General features: G+C 41.4%; 1 protein-coding gene across 3 annotated transcripts in view; it reads left to right on the top strand.

The window, feature by feature from the left end:
* The window catches only part of ADGRA2 (adhesion G protein-coupled receptor A2), a 167,292-nt gene that overhangs the window by 73,289 nt on the left and 71,174 nt on the right, over positions 1-22,829 (top strand). For all 3 annotated transcript variants that reach the window (XM_075858450.1, XM_075858449.1, XM_075858451.1), the window contains exon 2: positions 4,734-4,805. In XM_075858450.1, coding sequence (XP_075714565.1) covers positions 4,734-4,805 — 72 coding nt within the window. The remainder of the gene's footprint in view (positions 1-4,733; positions 4,806-22,829) is intronic.

The following is a 22,829-nucleotide window of genomic DNA, read 5'->3' as shown; positions in this document are numbered from 1 at the left end:
CGATTTTTTGGACGTTTTTCGGGCGTTTACGGCCCGAAAAACGGCCGAAAATAAGCCGTGTGAACATACCCTAAGACTTCCATCACACACACTATGTAATGTTTTCAAAGGGCACATGTGTTTTTTATGGTATTTTTTGTGACATTTTTTCAAAATAGTATGTTTTATTACCTGCGATTCTACATGCATATTTTGCGTGGCGGTTTTCACATTGTAAGTCGTGATTAAAAGGTCATGTAATTCAAAGATTCATCTTTGCAACACATGATTTATCCCAATAACGCTACAAAAACCGCAACACACATTGACACATGCGTTTTTTGGATCAGGCAAAAAAGAAAAACCTTTGAAAAACGCAGCTAACTACCTGAAAAAGTTCAAATCCAACCCCTCGCTGCAATTAGAAAAAAAAAGCCACTGAGCCAAAAAAGAGAGACAGTAGAAAAAAAAACGTACAAAAAAAGCACTTTTGGTAGTGCGCTCAATCTTTCCCTATTGACTTTCAGCTAAGATCTGGCCGCAGCATTTTTGCCAACAAAAACACGCCAAAGAAAAGGGCAGGAATAACGCCACAAAAACGTGGCATTTTTTTCCTAAAAGCGCTGTGTGTGAAGACTTTTTTTTTCCACAAAGAATTAATAGGATAGATAGATATTCAGGCTGATGTTAAGAGCCCTCAGACGTAGCGACTGCACAATTATTCACAAACATTATTCTTACACGGCTGTCTTTTTCTGCACGTCTTGCTAGGAATATACAAATGTATTATTTTCAGGAAAAAATTACTTTGAGTGTTATTCTACATCAGGCCATGCAAGGCTTAGCTGTGGGCCGTATCTCCCCTAGTAAGGGTTAAATGAAAGAATGTACCCAGTCCTGGAGCAGTCAGGGAGCCAACACATAAAGACAGAGTCTTGACCCCATTAGCTTGTGTCCCCATCCACAAGCACTAATTGCTCATTAAAAAAGCTTTAATGAACTTGTGCATGAATGCCCGGATTCTTGAACCTGCTGCGGCCTTCAGCCTCCTCTTTCTGCTGCAAGGAGATGTTTTGTTACATTGGAGATAAGGAGAATTCAAGTACCTGGGTATCCGCTGATCAGTAACAGAATGTACTATCCTTAGCAGGTAAAGGGTTAACTGATGCGTAATTTGCCGTCACCAGCGCCCTGCGCTATTATTACATTGTATAAATATGGGTATAAGGGCCTGTTCACATCAGCGTCACCCTTCCGTTCATGGGTTCCTCTAGACCTTTCTGTCAAGGAACTCATGAACGGTAAGCCAAAAGGAAACCATAGCTTCCATTTGCATTACCATTGATTTCATTGGTAATTCTTCCGTTGCAAATGGTTTCTGTTTGTTTCCGTTCTGTAAGGTTTCCGTTTTTTTTCGCCGAAACAATAGCGCAGTCGACTTCCTTTTGCCTTTCTGTTCATGGGTTCCTCCGACGGAAAGGTCTAAGGGAACCCATGAACAAAAGGGTGACGCTGATGTGAACACACCCTTACTCTTAATTTGTATTCAGTATTGGGCTTCTTGTTGGTCTTGCCTTGTATAGCACTACAACAGGGGAGAACATACAATAAATTGCCAAAAGTATGTGGACACTTGACCATCACTTATACGAGGTTGTTGGACATCCCATTCTAAAACCAGCTGTTTTAATATGGAGTTGGGCCCCCTTTTGTGGTTTTAACAGCATCCACTATTCTGGGAAGGCTTTCCACAAGATTTTGGAGTGTGTCTATGGTAATTTTTGCCCATTCATCCAGAGGAGCATTTGTGAGTTCAGACACTGATGTTGGACGAGAGGCCAATCGACTTTCCAAGTCATCCCAAAAGGTGTTTGGTGGGGGTTGAGTTCAGGGCTCTGTTCAGGTACTCGAGTTCCTCCACACCAATATCATCATACCTGTGTCTTTGGTGTGGCAGAACTTGTGTGGGGTGTTCCTGGTTGGAACAGGGGAAGGGCTTATAATACCCTGCAATTTGGAAATTAGATGTTGGTAAGTTTGGAACAAGTGATTTTATGACTATCTAGTGGTGCAGCCTCAGAATTTAGGCCTGTACCTTCAAACACTTATAGCGTGGAATCTTCCTGGCTGGGAAGAGGGGGTATTGTAAGGGGAGCATTTGCAGCTGGCAGTTCTTTGGGCATTGTGGCCTACAGACTCTTTTTCTTTTATATGGTCCAAGACAAGGTGACTCCAAATCTAATAATACATGACTGTAAATAATATTGTGTAAACTTCATATTCTAATGTCAGAACCTGATTTTACCATAACGCCATAGATTAGTGGTCTCCAATCTGTTACTCTCCAGCTGTTGGGAAACTACAATATGCAGCGTACCTGGAGTTGTAGTCTTGCAGTAGCTGGAGAGCCACAGTTTGGAGACCACTGCAATAGATTGACATTTCAGAGCAACTTTGCAGATAAATCGCTACACAATAGAGAAGTCCATATGGATGTCCATTCATGATCCTCTTCTTCGCCATACAATGTTATTTCCTTTCCACTGAATTCCATTTTCAGCTCCAGCTGAATTTTCCGGGACCCCTGACCCAGCATTGTGATTTTCCGTAATGGCAGGAAGTGGGATAAGTGCTGGCACATGTAAAACTCCACCTACATTGAGTGCAAGTTCCTGTAATAAAGGACCATTCAATGTATGTTTGGACCCAATCCTTACTTCCCGTTCCATACTTATCTCTCTCACCACCAACTGTTATGCTAAAATAATGACGGAGAGATAATATCACGCTATGGTCAATACTGTTAGTAATTCAGGTTTATCTTTAAGCGCCAGCAAGTAATCTTCAGCTCGCTGAAAAGAATTGCGTGTCTATCAAATCCTCCGTTTTTCCTGGGTTTGTAGTAAAAGTGAGATAAACATCAATTAGGAAATGTATGTTTGGACATGGACAAATATGGGCACCCATAGTCAAAAGCTTAACGCATTTCCCTGCAGCGGAAATGTAGTATCACATGCTAGCCAGTTAAATTAATGGCTGACCATGTAATAGGTGGCCAGGCTAAGTTTTCTATAATGTTTCTTCATGCTGAGCGAGGGACCCCCCTGACGTCCAGATGCCTTTATAAGGAGGTAACCCCTTTAATATTGTTTAAAGAAAAGCTCCAACTTTACAGCCATGTTAAATACTATTATCATCATAGGCAACCCCTCATAAAGGAGCTGCCGGAAAACAGCTGGTTAAGCTGGGGAAAGCCGCTGCAGAACATATAATACATGGAGTGCCATAGTCAGCTGCATTGTAGCAGCTCTCCGCTCAGGCTCATAGAGGGGGGCCCCCTTCTATGATGTTCATGTTCTCTAATTCCTAATATGGCATATCAACAGGGTTTGTCCTGATGGAACTAGCCCTTTAAGGGATAGCCTAAATAGCAACTACATGATATAATGTTATCAGGAACGCCCTGATCTTCGCATTATATCAGGAAGCTGCTATTTATGCAATTCCCTAATATAATATTGAAATGTCTTCAACGACGTTGCTGTTCTATATTTGGTTAAATGCGCCAGTTTTCATCCAGTTGGATAACTGTAGTAGAAAACACCACTCCATTTATTATATATTAAAGTAAGCCATGGAAAGGAGGCGCATAAGTGAGAATAATATACAGACGTGAGTGCTGGTGTGAGCTATGTGTGACTTGTGGGGTAAATATGATGTTCCGTATGTCTCATAAAACACATGAGAATGCTGGCTGTGTAAAGTCAATCTCAGTCCAGTCCTTTGAACTATAACTACAAGTCACGAGCCAAACACTCAATAGCACGATTCTGATTCTGAACACTCCACATTCCCCATACACAAAGACTGTATCTTGCCTGGTGATTATATATAAGGCCGACCAATAATGATCATTTATGATCTATAATACTTGATGGAAATGAATAGTAATTGGAACTGTATGTGGGGGGGGGGGGCACTGAAATGATCAGGTCCGCCCGCTCCATGTGAATGCTTATCGTACCTTTTAAACGCTATGGTCAAATGAAATACATGAGGTGCGATTCAAGGCTATCTACATGGGGAAAATGTATTTGTATGTCTTTGGACTGTGTGAAATATGCATGTATATTGCAAGCTTCACCCATTAAAGTGGTTGTCCAGGATTACAAAACCATGGATGCTTTCTTTCAGAAATAGCACCACATCTGTCCATGGTCTGTGTCTTGTATTTCAGCTTAGCTCTATTGAAGTAAATAGGACAGGGCTGCACTACCACACACAACCTGTTGACGGTTGTGGCACTGTTTTGAAAGAAAGCAGCATTTTTCTAATCTTGGACAGTTCCTTTAAATTTGCATTCAAATTTGTATACAGTGCTATGGCTAAGGTTACTATGACAAGTATTCTTCAGATGCACTTGGCTCTAGGTGACCACGACTGTGGGTAAGATTTGACCTCCAAATGGGGCACTGTGCATTCATACTGTATATATAAAATTATATAAGAAAACTGTCTCATGCCATTTTAGCGTAAGAAACAGCTACTGTAGGTGTGATAGCCACATAAAAGTATTTCAGTATATTCTACACAGTATGGGATGGTGGTACCTGATCCAAAGAAACGTATAGATTTGTAGAACAAGGTCACATTTTTAGCCAAAGTACCTAGCTCATGAGTAAATCCTGGTCTTGCTATTATTTTATATTATACTGTATATTAAACTTAAAGATTTCTTTCTTTATTTTTTACAGGATCCTCAGCAATAATAAGATTACTGTATTAAGGAATGGCTCGTTCTATGGACTTCTGGATCTGGAAAGGCTGTAAGTAGTAGGTTCTAACGTTTAAATACCAAACGTAATCGCGAAGTGATAAACCAGCAGAACACATTTTCCTCACTGTGTACTTATTTTTTGTCCGGTGTACTTATTCACATATAGACATTAAAGGATTTATTTCTGTAGTATTAAGTTTAACATAACGGATTGAAGATGTATAGAAATGCTTCTTACTTACAGGTGAATAGAATAAGCTTCCTTTTTTAAATCATAAGTAATAAAAATACATATACATAAAATGTGTTAAAAATGCAAATGAAACAGTCTAAACTTGTTTCTGTTGTGCACTGCGTTAAGGTATATCAGTAGATTTCGACTATGTTCACATATGCGTTGCACCATAGACAACACCGGCGGACAGCGGAATCCATTAACTTCAATGGGTTCCATCGGTTTTCAGCCAAGGTAGCTGTGGTTTTACCGGAAACAATAGCACAGCATGTTGCCCTACTGTTTCCAGTAATTTCGCCCGAATCTGCGACGGAGCAGGAGTGTAATTTAGTGACACCCATGTCCCCCCCCTGTAGATAGTGCCATCCACTAACCCCCGGAAGTTAGAGCCACCCCCCCTGTATATAGCGCTACCCCTCCATGTGACTCTGTAGCCCCCTCTAGGAGCAGAATCCCCGGCCAGTGTGTTACCGACGCTCTGGCCAGTGATTCCGCTCCTAGAGGGAGCCCCTGACATCACTGCCCATATATATGGACAGTGACGTCAGGGGCACCTCCTGGAGCGGAATACCCTGCCAGAGTGTTGCCGACGATCTGGTCGGGTATTCCGTTCCTAAAGGGAGCCCCTGACGTCCCTCCAGGAGCAGCGGTGGGTGGCACTATCTACAGGAGGGCATGGGTGGCACTATCTACAGGGTGCATTGGTGGCACTATCTACGGGGGGCGTGGTTGGCACTATCTACAGGGGGCATTGGGTGCCGCTATCTTCAGGGGGGCGTGGATGGCGATATCCACAGGGGAGCGTGGGTGGTGCTGTCTACAGGGGGCGTGGCTGGCATCATCTACTGGGGGGCATGTGTGTTGCTATCTACAGGGGGCTGTGTGGCGCTAACTACAGGGGGCTGTGTGGCCCTATCTACAGGGGGCTGTGTGGTGCTATCTACAGGGGGCTGTGAGGCGCTATCTACAGGGGGCTGTGTTGCGCTATCTACGGGGGCTGTGTGTGGAGCTATCTACAGGAGGCTGTGTGGCGCTATCTACAAAGGGCACTGTGGCATTATCTACACAGGGCACTGTGGCATTATCTACAGAGGGCACTGTGGCATTATCTACAGGGGAGTGTGGCATTATCTACAGGGGGTATGTGGCTCTATATACAGAGGGCACTGTGGCATTATCTATAGGGGTGTGTGGCTCCATATACAGAGAGTAGTGTGGCAGTATATACAGAGGGCACTGTGGCAGGGGGGGGTGGCACAATCTATAGAGGGCACTGTATCATTATCTACAGGGTGTATGGCATTATCTACAGAGGGCATTGCAGCATTATCTACAGGGGGTGTGTGGCACTATGCACAGAGGGCACTGTGTCATTATCTACAAGGGGTCTGTGGCACTATATACAGAGAGCAGTGTAGCACTATATACAGAGGGCACTGTGGCATTATCTAGAGAGTGTACTGTGGCATTATCTACACATGAAATTCATCAGTTTTTTAAATGGACAGTGAAGAATGGATGCAAAATGGGTCACAATTGGCCATCAAAAACGGAAACACGGACACGGAACAGATACAAAACAGATGCAAAATGGCCATCAAAAACACCCGGACCCTGAAGTGTGAATAGAAACAACAGCATTCCTGGCGTGGTGTGAGGAGTGTAGGAGATGCGGGTGGGATTGGGTAGCTGTAAAGGCGCCAAAAACTAGCTACTCCCTGAAGTTAGGGCTGGTGTTTGGCGTCTTTGCAGGTTCACAAGGCTGCTTTGAAGAGGTGAGGTCTGTGGACAGCAGGCAGCTGCCTTCTGGGCTCTCCATCCTCCACCCTGTTAAAAATTGGCACATTTTCAGACCCTAGACAACCTTTTTGGTGGACCATTGTGGTAAAAACTGATGTTAAAAACGTATGGTAAAAACTGATGACAACTAAAGACAACCAATGACAACTGATGGTTTTGTAGTAAAAATTGTGAGAAAGCCTGATGGCAACGGATAAATTTTGGAATCAGTTTTTGCATCAGTTGTAATCACTTGAGAGACAAAAAAAACCTGATACTGATACAACTGATATATGTGAATACTTTGTGGTATGGCATCATGATACGTTGTGCACAGATAGACGGACAGATTCTTCATCTTAATAGTACCATGGAAATTACAATTTCTATATTCATTTCTTATACGCACACAGTTCGGGAAGACATCGGAAGACCATGACATGTAACAGTAGGAGAAATGAAGGCGAAGACAGTAACAATTGCTGAGCGTTCTAGCTTCTGAAGCCTCTGCAGATTACTCCCAACAGTTACAGTTATAGGGATGTTGAAGGCCATAAACAGATCTCTGAATGTGGGAAACTAAACTGAGAACTAGAAGAAAGAATTATAAATGATAGAAAGATCAAGTTGGACATTAGGTCTTGAGAAAAAGGCCAGTAATAAACTTGACATCTTGCCAGCACTTATACCGCTCTGTGCACTATGGAGGAATTGTTCCAAAAATCTGTGAAGCCATAAATCTCGCTGCATCTATAAACACCACGATTGGTCTCATCAAGAATACTCTCATTTTTCTCTGATGACTTTGGTTACATATTTATGAATATTGGTCCAGGATTGTAAATGATGATTGCAGTCTTGTAAAGCGGATTATTCCTAATAGCGTCTTTTTAACTCTTCCTCTAAGGGGAAGCACTTGTTAACACTGAACTATTCATTCACCCTGTTAATGTGGTTTCTCATGGTGAGCCTGAGAACGTGATGGAGGACCTGCATGATGTTGCACAGAATTCTGGAATCTCCACACACGGAGTTAATTGTTTGTATCATCAGTGACTGCACTGTACTGCCTGCTGGGGCACCAGAACAGAGCCCCCTTATCTGCCAGCAATAGGAATCTTTATAGCCTGGCCGCCTGTAATGAGTCTGAGATTTATAGCAGAGCTGTGGGTTACATGTATTTATGCAGAAATTGGGGAAAGCAGAAGGCTTATTTTGTCCCTCAGACCCAGAGGGAGCCCTGTTATAGGTTCCAGCTGTGAGATCAGGGGGCGAGAAGGGTAATTTTGTTTGATGTATGAACTGAAGTGTCTAAGGGGTAGCATGCCAACAGTCCTCCACAGCCATAGTCATACAGTGCTCTATTAAGCTACAAACATTACTGCAATGGCTTAGAAAGTTGTTTTTTTTCTTCCGAATTTCATACAGAATGGGACATGCAAAATATTGAGTATATTTGTACAGCTAAAAAAAAAAAAGGAAATTTGTTCAGTTTCTCAATTTTTTAAGCACCTTCCTGTAAAAAAAAAATCCTATTTATCAGGAGATGAAACTTATTTTGTGAGCATTTTACCTAAACATCTTAAAATAACCAAATAATGAAGTTAATAATAAGTTTTCCGGTTAGGTTAAAGGGGTTTGTCTGCTTTGGACAGTCCTTATTTTTCAGAAGACTTCCCTGACAGTGGGGGTGGTGGGGGACTCGCTGCTGGGACACTAGCAATTTTCATTTTTATAGCAGCAGCACCACAGGAGAAATAAAATATGACACAGTACCTGTCCGTAATGCATGGACGTACTGGGTAATCCAGAGCGTGAGACTCTATTTGTAGCTGCTCTCCACTTTAAGAGATGATGGGCTTAAAAAGGGGGACTCCCATCTACTGACTCCAAACCAGACAACCCCTTTCAGTTGTTAAAAATGCTATTCTGCGGCCTCCAATTTATGGAAAAGCTGATGCTCTGCTCCTAGACTCCAGTACTATTGCCGACGTCACTGTCCATACATGGACAGTGACAGTGACGTGGGCAGAAATACTGGAGTCCCCGAGCAAAGCATCAGCTTATACTCTGCCTGGGGACTCCACAACTTCTGCCCACATCACTGTCACTGTACATATATGGACAGTGATGTCGGCAAAACAGTGCTGGAGTCCCGGAGCAGAGCATCTGCTGATGCTTTGCTTGGGGACTCCAGTACAGCTGCCCACGTCACTGTCCATATATGGACAGTGACGTCGGCAAAACAGTGCTGGAGTCCTGGAGCAGAGCATCAGCTGATGCTTTGCTCAGGGACTCCAGTACCGCTGCCGACGTCATTGTCCATATATGGACAGTGACAATGACGTGGGCAGAAATTGTGGAGTCCCCAGGCAGAGTATCAGCTGATGCTCTGCTCAGGAACTCCAGTACTACTCTGCCGACGTCATTGTCCATGTTCGCGAACAACACATGAAGCAAAAGCTCAGTCACGTGGGGCCGTGTCGGAGCATCATCATTATTAGAAAAGCTCCAGCACTTCCTGAATAATTCATGGGGTTTGAACTGCACCATTTAGTACAGAATTTTTAATTAAAGTATATTAGTAAGTTACTTAGTTTCACATAAATATATTATTGCAATGCAATTTTTGGTATCTAGATAACCCCTTTAATCAAAACCAAGATGTCCATCATTACAGTTCCAATAGGGATTGTCAACCAACAATATTACTCACAATAGCGTTTGCTATAGTTTTATGCAATGTCAGCAGTCCTACAGCCTGGACTCCAGTCTAAGGATCTGTTCACACTGGCGTCATAGTTTCCATTTTACATAATCCACGATGGATATCATGGATTATGTTCTGTTTTACGGTTCCATCATGATCAGTTATGATCTGTTAGGATCCATTCCAACTCCACCCCAACATTTACTTATCATATGTCCAACAGGATTCCCCGGTTTTTAGGTTCTTTTTACTTGATATAAGGCAGCAGAAAGCTGCGCTATTCTGACTGTCAAATCGGCTGTGGTGCCCTATAGAATAATTGAATCCCTTTGGCATCTTACCAGAGATTTTATTGACTGGAAATCTGTGACAGAACATTCTAAGCAAATGTACTAATGAAATCTTCTATAAAATATCTCAATGACATGCTACAAAATAACTTTTGGCTGATCTAATCTGCCAAATTTACTTATGTGCAATTTAGTGATGGGACAGACATTTGTGGCAAGAATTATTAACTTGTTTTTATATTTGTACAGCTTACACTGGTTACAGCGTTTTTTTTTTAGAGACGTCTGTTGAGCACATTGTGCACTGTACAGGTCATTACGCAATGCGCCTTAAGAATATGACAGGAAAGGGGTTAATATGTAGCAGACAGACTCCATGTCTTCTTCTCACCAGGACATCATTATTTCCTAAGTGGCACCAGATTCTCAGGTATCACCGGAGCAGTACTTGGCAAGGCTTAAGTGAAGGCATTTAATTTAGAACTGTGAAACCTCAATAAAGAAGAGAAGACAAACATACTACTGGTGCAGCCGGCACCAACCAGAGGCCTGTCGTCGGCGTGCTACCGTATTCTCTAATACACAGCATGCAGTCAGCCTGATGGTATGAAAACTGCCTGGAAGTTGTCCCAGAGACTCCAACATCATTAAAACCACTTGTGAAGAGAGAATCAGGCCTGAGGCACGGGGAGCATGCAAGTTACCATTTCATTTATAAGGATTTATTGGGATCCGCTCTGTGGTCAAGGACATCTATGGTTAAGAGCTCAAAGACATTAATGTCATTGGCCCATAATGCCCTTTCCAGAAGAAGGACTATATATATGGATGGAGCTGTAATAATCAAGATTTTTTTACTTTTAAGCTATAAATATAAATTGGTTTCTGGCTTAGCTTCTTGTCATTCCAGGTCTTAACCCTTTTTCTGTCATCTTGTAATCATGTGAGCCTGCTTTACAGATGTAGCATTATACAGATCCACACAAGGCTTGAAGACCAGTTGGAGATTGCACAATGTCTCTCCTCAGTTTTGGCTTTAAGATTTATAGTTGTGATATAGGTGTGTTTGTGTGTGTGTGTGTGTGTATATATATATATATATATATATATATACAGACACACAAATATATCTAGATAGATAGATAGATAGATAGATAGATAGATAGATAGATAGATTTGGAAGGCTGGAAAGTTAAATATTACAGTCGCAAGAGAACCTATCTTGGCATACCTCACTGTGCTTTTGTATCTTTTTATTCTGCTGACCAATCAACTGGGGGGTCTTTGGTCCCGATTTAGGTCCTGGGTTTAAATCTAACCAAGGGCAGCATCTGCATGGAGTTTGTATGTTCTCCCAGTGTTTGTGTTTGTTTTCTCTGGGTACTCCAGTCTAATCCAAGAACAGACTGATAGGCTAATTGGCCCTAGCCACTATTTGTATTGTCAGGGAAATTACTGGTGTCCTCAGTGTCTCATCCACATCAGTGTAGCAGACACAGAGACAACTAAAATAGATCTATAGTATGAGTACCCCACTAAAAACTCCCCATATCTCAGTTTCCTGAATCTCTGTGAGTATGACAAGGGAGAATTGTATATTGAGCTAAACTGCAGTCACATGTGACTTTCCAGTTTTTAGACTTTAAGGCCCTGTTCGCAGTTTTTTTGCAGGCAGAAAAAGTCTGCCTCAGAATTCCTTCGGGAATTCTTGCCGCAAAAAACACTCAAAAACGAGTGCCGCGGTTTTTTTGTGCCTCCCATTAATTTCAATCGGAGGTCAGGGTCGGAAACCGCGGCAAGAAAGGACATGCTGCGTTTTGTTTCCGCGAGTGGCCAAGAGCCACCCAGGAAAAAAAAAAGCCTCTTCCTCCCATTGAAATAAATAGGGGTGATTTCGGACATATTTTGGCGCTGATTTCAAAATCAGCGCCAAAAAACTGTGTGAACTGACCCTAAAGAGCTTCACTCACCTAGCCAAGCCCTTTTTAAAACCCCCTTCAATCAGCTGTATTCTCCACGGGTACCTGCATCTGGCTACTCAGATGCTGCAAGGGAAATTAAAGGGGTTGTCCAAGATAACATAATATTTTAAATAACACCATTAAATCATTTAAGTTAAAAAAATAAATACATTTGTAATATACTTACGTTTTCCAAAGTGGCCCCGTTTCCAGATCCTGCCGTCGGGAACTTGACTGTTGACGTCTCTCTCTGCTCCTGCTCTGCCGCGTTGTTGATCTTGAATTCTTGCCGGGTACACGACACGTCACTTGTGACGTGGTGTATATCGGCTTGCTCTGTTGTAACGCGCATGCGCGGCCCCTGCTGTTATCTCGAGAACAGCAGAGACCGCGAGAACAGCAGTGACAGCGCATGCGTGTTACTGCATGTGAAGCAGAAGAAGCCGATCTACACCACGTGACAAGTGACGTGTCGTATACCATCCGAGGTCTCTCTGGTGCGAGACCATGTGATCGGGATACGACACCACAGTGGAGGCGGCTGAAAAGGTGACGTCAGAGCTCAAGTGACCAGAAGGAAGAAGCAGCCAGAGCGGAGAACAGAAGCAAGATTGCACAGGTAAGTATATTATGCAATTTTTAATACGTGTAATGTATTTCTAAGTGTACTTAAAAAAAAAATCTCGGACAACCCCTTTAAGCATTATATGGTGCATGGTTGGGCCCCACCTATGAGCCATGGTTGGGTGTTCTGGCTCATAGGTGGGGTTCCTAGCAAGGGACCACGCTCTAAGAAGTCCATATGTCCTAAAACCTCACCCACATGTAGCTGGAAAATTCAGCGCACAAATATGAGCATTCTCATTATGTTGCGGAAATTTTCAGAAATAACCAAACCCTAATAGTTCATTATTTGACAGGTCATCCCATTGGAAATGTTTTATTCATGGATATATTCGGCTTTCCTACTCTTTTAATTCTTCTAAATAAATATATCATGAGACAGTCGCACTTTTGAAGTTTGGTATCTGAAAGATACCCCAGAAGATAACAGATGCCCTCTTGCCATAACATAATGGGGCAGATTTTAATATGTATTTACACCAGCTCGCAGGGTACATATGATACATCTTCCCCATTGTTAGTAAAAATATATAATGCTCTAATTTAATGTTGGCCCTAAGCAGCATGGTTGGTGGTTCAGTGACTGGCATCGCTGCCTTATAGCACTGGTACCATGGATACTGTGATTCTTTGATACCATGTATTCCGTGTTCTTCTCTTTATTTCCTCCAGCTACTGTGTTATAGGAGAATTACATTGTGATATTCAACACATTTTCATTGTGAGTATTCAACAATATATGTGAAAGTATACTCATTGGGCAGATTTATCAATGTATTTAGTCAGTTGTCCGGCGTAAATACATTGAAAAATATAGCGTGACGACATCAACACATGCGTAAGCAAAAGTGTGCAGGACTTCAGAGTCGCAATCTGGCATGGTTTTTCACGTATGGCAGATTCATCAACAGGGTCTGCTACAGTGGGTATAGTGGGACTGGCACACTACTTGCACGGTGCCCCAGTATTAGTAATGTATGTATTGAAAGGCCCAGATGTATCCAAGAGCGTTAAGAGTCATCGGAAAAGTGTCGGGTCTTTTGTGCGTATGAAAGTTCCTACCGATATATCTTTACAAATATACAGTAGGTCCGTGTCTGTAAGTTCACAGGATGGAGCATGGCTGGAGGGGAAGGAGAAGGAAGAAGCTGTTTTACGCATTTAAGGAAATATGAAGACTGGTTGGAGAAATCATTCATCGGGGATGTGAACATTACCAGGGCTTGAGAAGTTTGACTTGTCCAGAAGGGAAGTGACATAATGAAGAATACATCCCAACACTTCACTACACATCCTCTCTCTGCTCCTGGGTCACTGTCTGTTTACTCTGTGCTGTGCGATCTGACTTTGTGAGATTATTTCAGTGAGATGTGGTTTTATTTAGCTTTGCTTTCTCAAGGGGAACTTTAGGAAGGTCTTCTGCCAGAACCAAAGTCCCAGTGCATTCTTGTTTGTGATTATGTAGATTACTTTGAGAAATCACACACCATACTCAGCAGTAAGAGACACCAGAATTCTCATACAGCAGTTTTTAAGCTTCTTGAAACTTCTGTTGTGAGGTGGCACCAGTGAAGAAATGCTGTAAAATGGCACATTGACTATGTGCCATCTGACGGTAGCTCTCTACTGCTCAATGTGTGTCATCTGACAGCAGCTCACCACTGATTACTAGATGACATCAGTGAAGAACTGGTAAAAGATGGCACATAGTGGTGTTGAGCTGATATGTAACGGTACATAGCACAGTGGAGCACTCCAACCAGATAGTACATATTAATCAGTGGAGAGCTGCTGTGAGATGACCCGCAATGATCAGTGAAAGGCCCCATGCCCCTGGCCACATTACGGCTCCGTACAAGCTACAAGTTGCCAAATTGTATGGAGCAATAATACGGCACCCATAAAAGTCTATGTGGCCATACTGTTCTTCCGTATGCCCCTGGAGGCAGACAGGTTTTTTTCCCCCAAAAAAATGTGCCATGTTCCATTAAATGCTGTATTATGGAGATATTCTCCCCTAGAGACATTGCTTCTGAGGATTCTTGGTTTACTAGTGTCCTGTCCATAGATTAGGATTTTTTTACATAAGGATTATGGAGGAGACTAAATTAAACAAATAACCCCTCCTGCAGCTGCAGTCCCTAAAATCAACCCTTGGGGACTAAATTTTAATAATATGTTAGAAAATTAGAGCATGTTTCATGTTGTGTACAAGGAGCTATATTTACATAGTCTTTTGATTTTATGCAAACAGTATTTTTGTTTGTGTATTATACTTTTTATGGTTATTTGAGTATTTACATGCCAGTCACTTTATGCAGTAGCCATACAATTGGAGGAAGGGAATTACTGATCATATGGGGGAAAAAAGCTTTCCCATTATACTTAGGAATCAGAGCATCGACCATCTGGTAAAAAAATTTAAGTGTAGAATAATATTCGGCAACAGTTTCCACATTCCTCGTGGGCATTTGCTCTTAGCAGTTTGTCTGTTCATTGCAGAAAATAGACCAGAGCTGGGATCCTCTCGTTCACACTTCTTGTCTTTTATGATGTCTCCCATTCACCAGCAGCCACTTGAGTGTTGTTTTTTTCATCAAGGAGTGTTTATCTGCTTTACATATAAGCTGGAGCAAAACTGTTATGTGTAATAAAGCCTTTCTTGTTCATAATGGTTGGCAGAAGAGTTGGCACTTGGCACTTGTATACAGGCTCATTAACGTGGAGTACGGATTGTGTTGTTTATTTTAGATCCTGGTTGATATAAGACATGGCCTTCTGCAGAGGAGATAGAGATTACCCCCTGCATCTGACCATTATGTGGTATTTATTCTAGTGTGGAACACTTTACACCTTCTAAGATCCAGCAGACCATTATAGTGAGCACAAATCTGTAAGGACTATAGTCTTTGTGGTTATTTGGAGCTTTTTTTATTATTAATATTTAGTGTATTTCTGATGTTTGGCCTATTATGGTCTTGTTACTAAAGTCCATACTTCAAGGCAAGTGACCAGACTGTCATGAAGGTTTTTCCTCAAGCTTAGGCCAGTTTTAGAAAAACGTCACATTTTAGGGTCAATATTAGGGTTGCAACACCCGAACCTCACATAGATCTACTGACCCATAGCTTAGTCCGATTCAGTAGATCCGCATGAGGTCTGGGTGTTGCAGCTGTAATACAGACCTTAAAATGCAGCCGTCTGAAATAGGCCTTAGGTCAAAATTAATGTAGAGTAGTATTTTTTTTGTACTTTTTTAAATAAAATTACAGTTTTACAAAAGGTTAAGAGGAAATACAGACATCTTTCAAACTATTGATGGGCTTTATTCTTCTAAGAATAGTGATACCAACTGATATAATACTTAGGTCTTCTAACAATGAGGCTCCTCCAGTATCTAGGCATACGTGTAAATATTCTGTCTTTATTGCATTATTTTGTTCATCAAGTGGCACCCTTTTCTCGACTGTTTTGATACTATGACATAGCAAGTACTATATATAAAATAATAAAAATGGACATGCATGATGACCTGTGTGTACGCTTATCCTGATCCCTTCACACATCTGCCCATTCAATAGCCACCCAAAGCGCTAACTGGGGACCAAAATAAGCATAGCCATAACATCAGGATGGAACACTGTTTAAAAAAAGTCAATGGTGCAGGGAAGTGTGAGATTTAACTGCTGTGTTCACAGTGGAGAGAGCCAGGTGGCAAGGTTATTTCCCTGCCCTGATTGGCACTTTAAGGCTATGTTACATAGTTACATAGTTAGTACGGTTGAAAAAAGACACATGTCCATCAAGTTCAACCAAGGGACGGGAAAAGGGAAGGGAAAGATTTCTACAAAAAGTTCACACAGAGTTTTTTTGCAGGCAATGGAATTTTGAGGCAGATTTTGATCTGCCTGCATGCCGTTTGCTACGTTTTTTGGTGCGTTTTTCGCTGCGTTTTTTTGCAGCGTTTTTCGCTCACGCCCTTTCACGGGCAAAAACGGCTCGAAATATACTTTCTCTGCCTCCCTTTGATGTCAATGGGAGGTCAGAGACGTAAACGCCCGAAGATAGGGCACATCGCTTCTCTGTCCTGCGAGAGGGTTTTTCCGCTCGCCGGAAAAAAACGCTTCCGCCTCCCATTGAAATGAATGGGAGGCATTTTCTGACTTTTTTGGCGCCTTTTCTGACGCGGTTTCCGTGTCAAAAAACTCTGTGTGAACTGACCCTAAGAAAGGTTTTATTGGGTAGGGTTGTGAACTTAGTTGCATTATTAGGGTACCATAACGATTGTGTAACTGACAATCAGGATTCTTATATCTTTTAATGGTCTTGTAAAAACTTTTCTTAATTGTTATGTTATCACCATAAGATGACCTAGTTATTATTTATTGTTGGTGATGAAATTTATCATTGAACCTTTAATTTGATAATAAAATAAAACTATGTCTATTAATTTATGAAGCTTCAGCTATTATTCTTGTTGGGAACCTTCACTTTTGCTGGTTAGTGTTATGTTTACTGTTGTTTTCCATTAGTCAGTAAGTGATTCTGTGGACTCATATAATGGACTTTAATGAGCTCATCGACTCTCAAATCAAATGGGTGGGAACGTAGCTGAAAGCTCCTGGGTCCAATTCAAGATCTGTTTCATTTAGAGTACTAAAGCCCCCTTAGTTATCAGTGTGGTCTTTAGGCCATATCATACACCATCAGGGGAATAGCTAAAGACTTATCGGCCCGGTGCTAGATTTTTTTCTTGGGCCCCCCAACCTCTCTTCACGGCCGACAGTTACGACCCCAACGCTGGGTCCCTTAAGTGACCTATCGATGCAGCAATAGCAGTCAGGGGCATTACTAGGGTCTTAAAAGATCAGGAGCACAAGTCCCAAGACATATGCCCCCCCCCCCTAAAATAATAATAATAATAATAATAAAAAAATATATATACATATATATATATATATATATATATATATATATATATATATATATATATATATATATATATATATATATATATATATATATGTATATATATATCGGAGATAGCGCATGTCTAAAAGACTACGACCCCTATAGCTTTGTCACTGGATAAGATTAGATACATTGGCTCAGCAGACAGTATCACACATGATAGGATTAGATACAGGGCCCAGGAGTCGGTATAACACATGGTAGGCTTAGATACAGGGCCCAGCAAGACAGTATCACACATGATAGGCTTAAATACAGAGCCCTTTAGACAGTATTACACATGAGAGTCTTAGATACAGGGCCCAGCAGACATTATCACACATTATAGGCTTAGATATAGGGTCCAAGCAGAGAACCGCGACCCTTACAGCTACGTCACTAGATACCATGACCAAGGTGCAACAGCAACGTCTGTAGCTATACCCATACCAACTAAATGGGTCTTGGGGCTGATTTTAAAGGATAGATGACCTAGCATGCATGGCCTCCTTCCACTGAAATGAATAGAAAACAGAAGTCCATGGGAGGCCACCTACAGCTTCTAAAAAAAGCTTTGTGACTTGTTCATTCTTAACTAGCTGCCAGTCAACTGCGCTATTGATTCCATCGAAAAAACGGAAACCTGCCGGAACGGTGACAAACGGAAACCATTAGCAATGTTTCCATCACCATTGATATCAATGGTGACGCAAACGGAAGCTAAGGTTTCCGTTTGACTTTCCGTTGCGGGGTTCACCCGACGGAAACCTCTGATGGAACCCCTCAACGGAAAGCCAATGCTGATGTGAACAGGCCCTTAGGTGTTTCCCTATAGAAAATGTTACTAGATGATTATTTTAAGTTTTCTTTGCTAGGTAAAATATCTGTTTTCCTCCTACCAGGTAGTTTTAGGTGTCCTTTTAGCACCACACTCTGACTCACCTATATTCTACCTGTACTCTGCTACATACTCTGTAATACCAATATCCTATAAAGATCCTGTATTATCCTAGATGATAATAATGAAAATAATATATAAGCCTACAGTCCAAATCACTATTACTTGGTATGAAAACAAACAGAAGTTTTTAACTATACCTAAGCAAGTGATTGAATTGATTTCTAAAACGATGGTTCAAAAACGGAATACATGTACTGATATATCAGAGCTTAATCTGTCATCTCTTTATTTTGCACTCTGATTTTATACAATGTGCTGACTGAAGTAAAAAAAATGCAGTAGGTTTACCTTTCCTATGGAAAATCACGGATAACGTATCAAGGTAACGCACTGTGCTCTACTACATCTGTATATTGAAAGGAAACACATGTTGCGGTACGAAAGCTCGCATATCAATTTTGAAAATGTAAGAATTTTTGCACATCAATTTCTTTCTTCTAGGTGTAAAATCTGCTGAATATTAGAAGTTCTCATCTAAATTTAGATAGAGAAATCTGATTAATAATGCAGGTTGAGATAAGTAATTTTAAGCCAAGCTGATTACTGACAAATTTAAAAAGTAATGGCATGCAATATTCAATATGTGTCACCCGTTATCTTTCAACATAATCTTTTTTTTTTTTTTTTGCATAACACGGTGCATCAGGAGTGGTGTTCCTTTATAATTCCGGTGTGACTGCAGTTAACCTCTCATTCTTTTTCTCTATGTCATACTCACAAGGGCCCAGGAAGTTGAGGAAGGAGGAGTTGTTTGGCGGGGTACTCACATAGTAGAGCTGCTCTAGATTTCCTTATACCCATCCATATGTTTTTAACTCCTTGTCCAGGTCAAAGGGTTAAAAAGTGACAGTATTTGGTATTGAGAGCACAACATTTTATCATACTTTCCAACTCTCCTGGAATGTCCGGGAGAAACGTGGAAAAAGGGGAGATCCCCTGGACTTCTGAAGGAGCAGGTAAATCTCCCGTGTGTCCCGATCCTCACAATATACTCACCTCTCGTCGTTCTTTTTACTAACGGGGATCACTGCTGACAACGTCCTGATTGCTTGTTTCTGATCTGAGATATGTATTTAGCGGGCCTGGGGTTTTTATTTAGTGATTCTGGGGTCTGTATTTTTTTCTAGGGTGTTTGACGTCTGTATTAAGTGAGTCTGAGGTCTGAATTTACTTAGAGGTCTAGTCTACGGTCTGTATTTATGGCGTCTGTAATTATTTAGGGGGTCTGGGGCTGTATTTGTTTAGTGGATCAGTATTTGTTTTGGGGTCTGTATTAGTTTACGGGTCTGTATTCATTTTAAAGGACTCACGAAGGGGGTCACTATTTGTGATTTACATGCTGTAGTTTCGGGGGGTGTCCTATATAAATGAGCGGGGCATAAGGGAAAGAAATGTTCACAGTGCATTGCGCGCACCTCCTCCTCACCGCTTTATTCTAGGCTTTCAGAATCTTCCTAATGTAGCCTTTTCAGAAGTTGGCAAGTATACCACAGGAAAGCACACCAGAATTGTTATATTCTGAGTGGAGTTAAACGTTAATGTCATACCAAGTCAGCAGTGTTCTGTTTTGTACGTTTCTGAATAATCCGCTGGTATAGTCGCTCGGAAATACTTCTAAGCCCAGTGCCAGGAAATCAAAAATCGCTGATGTGACAAATTGTGGGAAATGTCTGGCGCCCCAAATAATAACCTATGCCATAAGCTGAATGCTGGAAGGTTAAAATATGCAGGGGGACTGTGAGCTCGCCTCTGCCAGAGCAATGTAAATCAGAGGCCTATCTCTCATTTCTTGTTCTTCCTGAGTATTCTGTTTTCGTTGGAAGACAAGCGTGTAATTCCTGCCAGATACATCCATTTCATCGACTGCTCTGACCACAGCTCGAAAACAGCGGGATGTGCAGATGTGAGTGAGGAAAAGAAAGGCTCATCCATAAGCTCATCTCTCAGGCTCTACATTAATGTGCCCCATATAAAATGTATAACTATGAAGAGCATTAAATACTCTGTATTATGGCTTCCTCAGCGGTGGCAAAAACTCACATAGGATCATAAGCCTTATAGTAAATGCAACTTGGTATAAAATATTTGCATTGTTGAAATGTATCATAAATTCAAGGGACTCAATATACTGTACTGAATAGATGATCCCACATCCCGAGTTTTGCTCACAAACTAATTTCACTTGCAAAAACACTGTAGACACAATTTCATTGGAAGCCAACATTACTACATATTTCTGTACAGCACTGGTCTCCAACATGTGGCTATCTAGCTGTTGTGAAACTACAACCCCCAGCATGCTGGGAGATGTAGTTTTGCAACAGCTGAGAAACCACAGTTTGGGGACCACTACTGTAGATTGTGAGAAAACCCATGTGAACTTCCAGAGAACATACAAACTCCATGCAGATCTGGTCAGATTCGATCCAATAGTCCTAGTGCTACGAGGCAGTATCCTGATGTGAGAATTTTATCATATACTGTATATAGACATTATGATAAAGGGCTTTTGATATATTTATGGAAAATTTGATTATAATTGTTTGATTGTTAGTCATCTAATAGAAGTCTAAAGGGTATAATCAACAATTATCGAGTCGTTTATTTGGGAGTAGATATGAGTACTTGAACAATCAATCATGGTGCAGTTTGGGACAAGCTTTTTCGTAGTCTAGTGAAGATAGAATTTCCATTTCCCGCCTCAACTTCTCTGGACTGATCAGCCATGCTACGAGGACTTCACATCCACTCACTGATTATTTTTATAACTATGATCACACATCTATAGCTTATTGATTGACATTGTGAGACATTTTGTTTCTTTTCTTACTAGTAGGCTAGATAGGTGTTTCTCAAAGTCTGTAAGCCATGTAGTCCCTACTCAAACAAATGACATCAATGTACCCCCATGCTATGAACCTACATTGTGCTGCCTATTAAAAGCACAGCATAAGCACAATGTGAGTACCCCCTAAAGACATGACATGTAACCTTGGGGTACAGGTACTACAGGTTGAGAACATAAGAGCTAGATTGTCATAAAGATACCACCTTCTCAGACATTTCATGATATATTGCCAGCTCCTCTTTTCCAATGATGTCATGGGCATTTATTTATTTAGGTTTTTATTTGGTTAAAAGAGCTGTCTCATTAAAGAGGCTCTGTCACCAGATTTTGCAACCCCTATCTGCTATTGCAGCAGATAGGCGCTGCAATGTAGATTACAGTAACGTTTTTATTTTTAAAAAACGAGCATTTTTGGCCAAGTTATGACCATTTTTGTAGGCTTGCAAAAGTCCAAGTGGGTGTGTTTAAAAGTAAAAGTCCAAGTGGGCGTGTATTATGTGCGTACATCGGGGCGTTTTTAATACTTTTACTAGCTGGGCGCTCTGATGAGAAGTATCATCCACTTCTCTTCAGAACGCCCAGCTTCTGGCAGTGCACAGACACAGCGTGTTCTCGAGAGATCACGCTGTGACGTCACTCACAGGTCCTGCATCGTGTCAGACGAGCGAGGACACCGGCACCAGAGGCTTCAGTTGATTCTGCAGCAGCATCGGCGTTAGCAGGTAAGTCGATGTAGCTACTTACCTGCAAACGCTGATGCTGCTGCAGAATCAACTGTAGCGCCTATCTGCTGCAATAGTAAAAGTATTAAAAACGCCCCGATGTACGCACATAATACACGCCCACTTGGACTTTTACTTTTAAACACACCCACTTGGACTTTTGCAAGCCTCATTTGCATAACTACAAAAATGGTCATAACTTGGCCAAAAATGCTCGTTTTTTAAAAATAAAAACGTTACTGTAATCTACATTGCAGCGCCTATCTTCTGCAATAGCAGATAGGGGTTGCAAAATCTGGTGACAGAGCCTCTTTAAGACAACCCCTGTCCATATGTCTTATTAGGGCATATGGACATCATAGGCACCCTCTTTATAAACCAGATTGGAGGACTGCTAAGTAAAAGCGCCTCCAGCTCCAGCAGACTCGGCCCATGTATTACATGGTTGGCCATTCATTTAAATGGCCGACAATTATTATGACAATTCCCCTGTGTAGGCAGTCAGTCTCTTTAGAGAGAAGCTGTCTTTAGACAATCCCTTTAATTTTACTTTTACTAAGCAAGAATATAAAAGTTGCATGTGGGAAGTGAAGGTCTAGGACAGACGTTCCCCTATGTTAATGTGCTATGACCTCTAAAATGCCTGCAGGGAACTGAGGTACAATAGATGGTTTTGGAGCTTGGGCTCGTAGGGGACCAAGTCTTCTACTATTTTATGCTGCTGTGGGGTTTCTATTTCTCTCACATCAACCAAACCCAGGTATTTCTTGTATCTATAGTGTAGATGAAAACAATCTCCAGTCTTTCTTCCATGTCTCTGGGAGACATTCATCATATTATCGCTCTGAAACATCCTTTGTATTCCCAGAAGACATCTATGACTACATGTGTGCAATATATTAATTCTTGTAAATGTATATCTAATGACGTTATATTTGTACATTTGTACTGTGTGCAGTATTATAATACCTCACCTCATGTTGGGAAACAAAA

The sequence above is a fragment of the Rhinoderma darwinii genome, chromosome 3 (genome assembly GCF_050947455.1).
Source record: "Rhinoderma darwinii isolate aRhiDar2 chromosome 3, aRhiDar2.hap1, whole genome shotgun sequence".
NCBI classification, from domain to species: domain Eukaryota; kingdom Metazoa; phylum Chordata; class Amphibia; order Anura; family Rhinodermatidae; genus Rhinoderma; species Rhinoderma darwinii.
The sequence above is the reverse complement of the archived record's forward strand: the minus strand, read 5'-3'. Positions and strand labels throughout refer to the sequence as shown.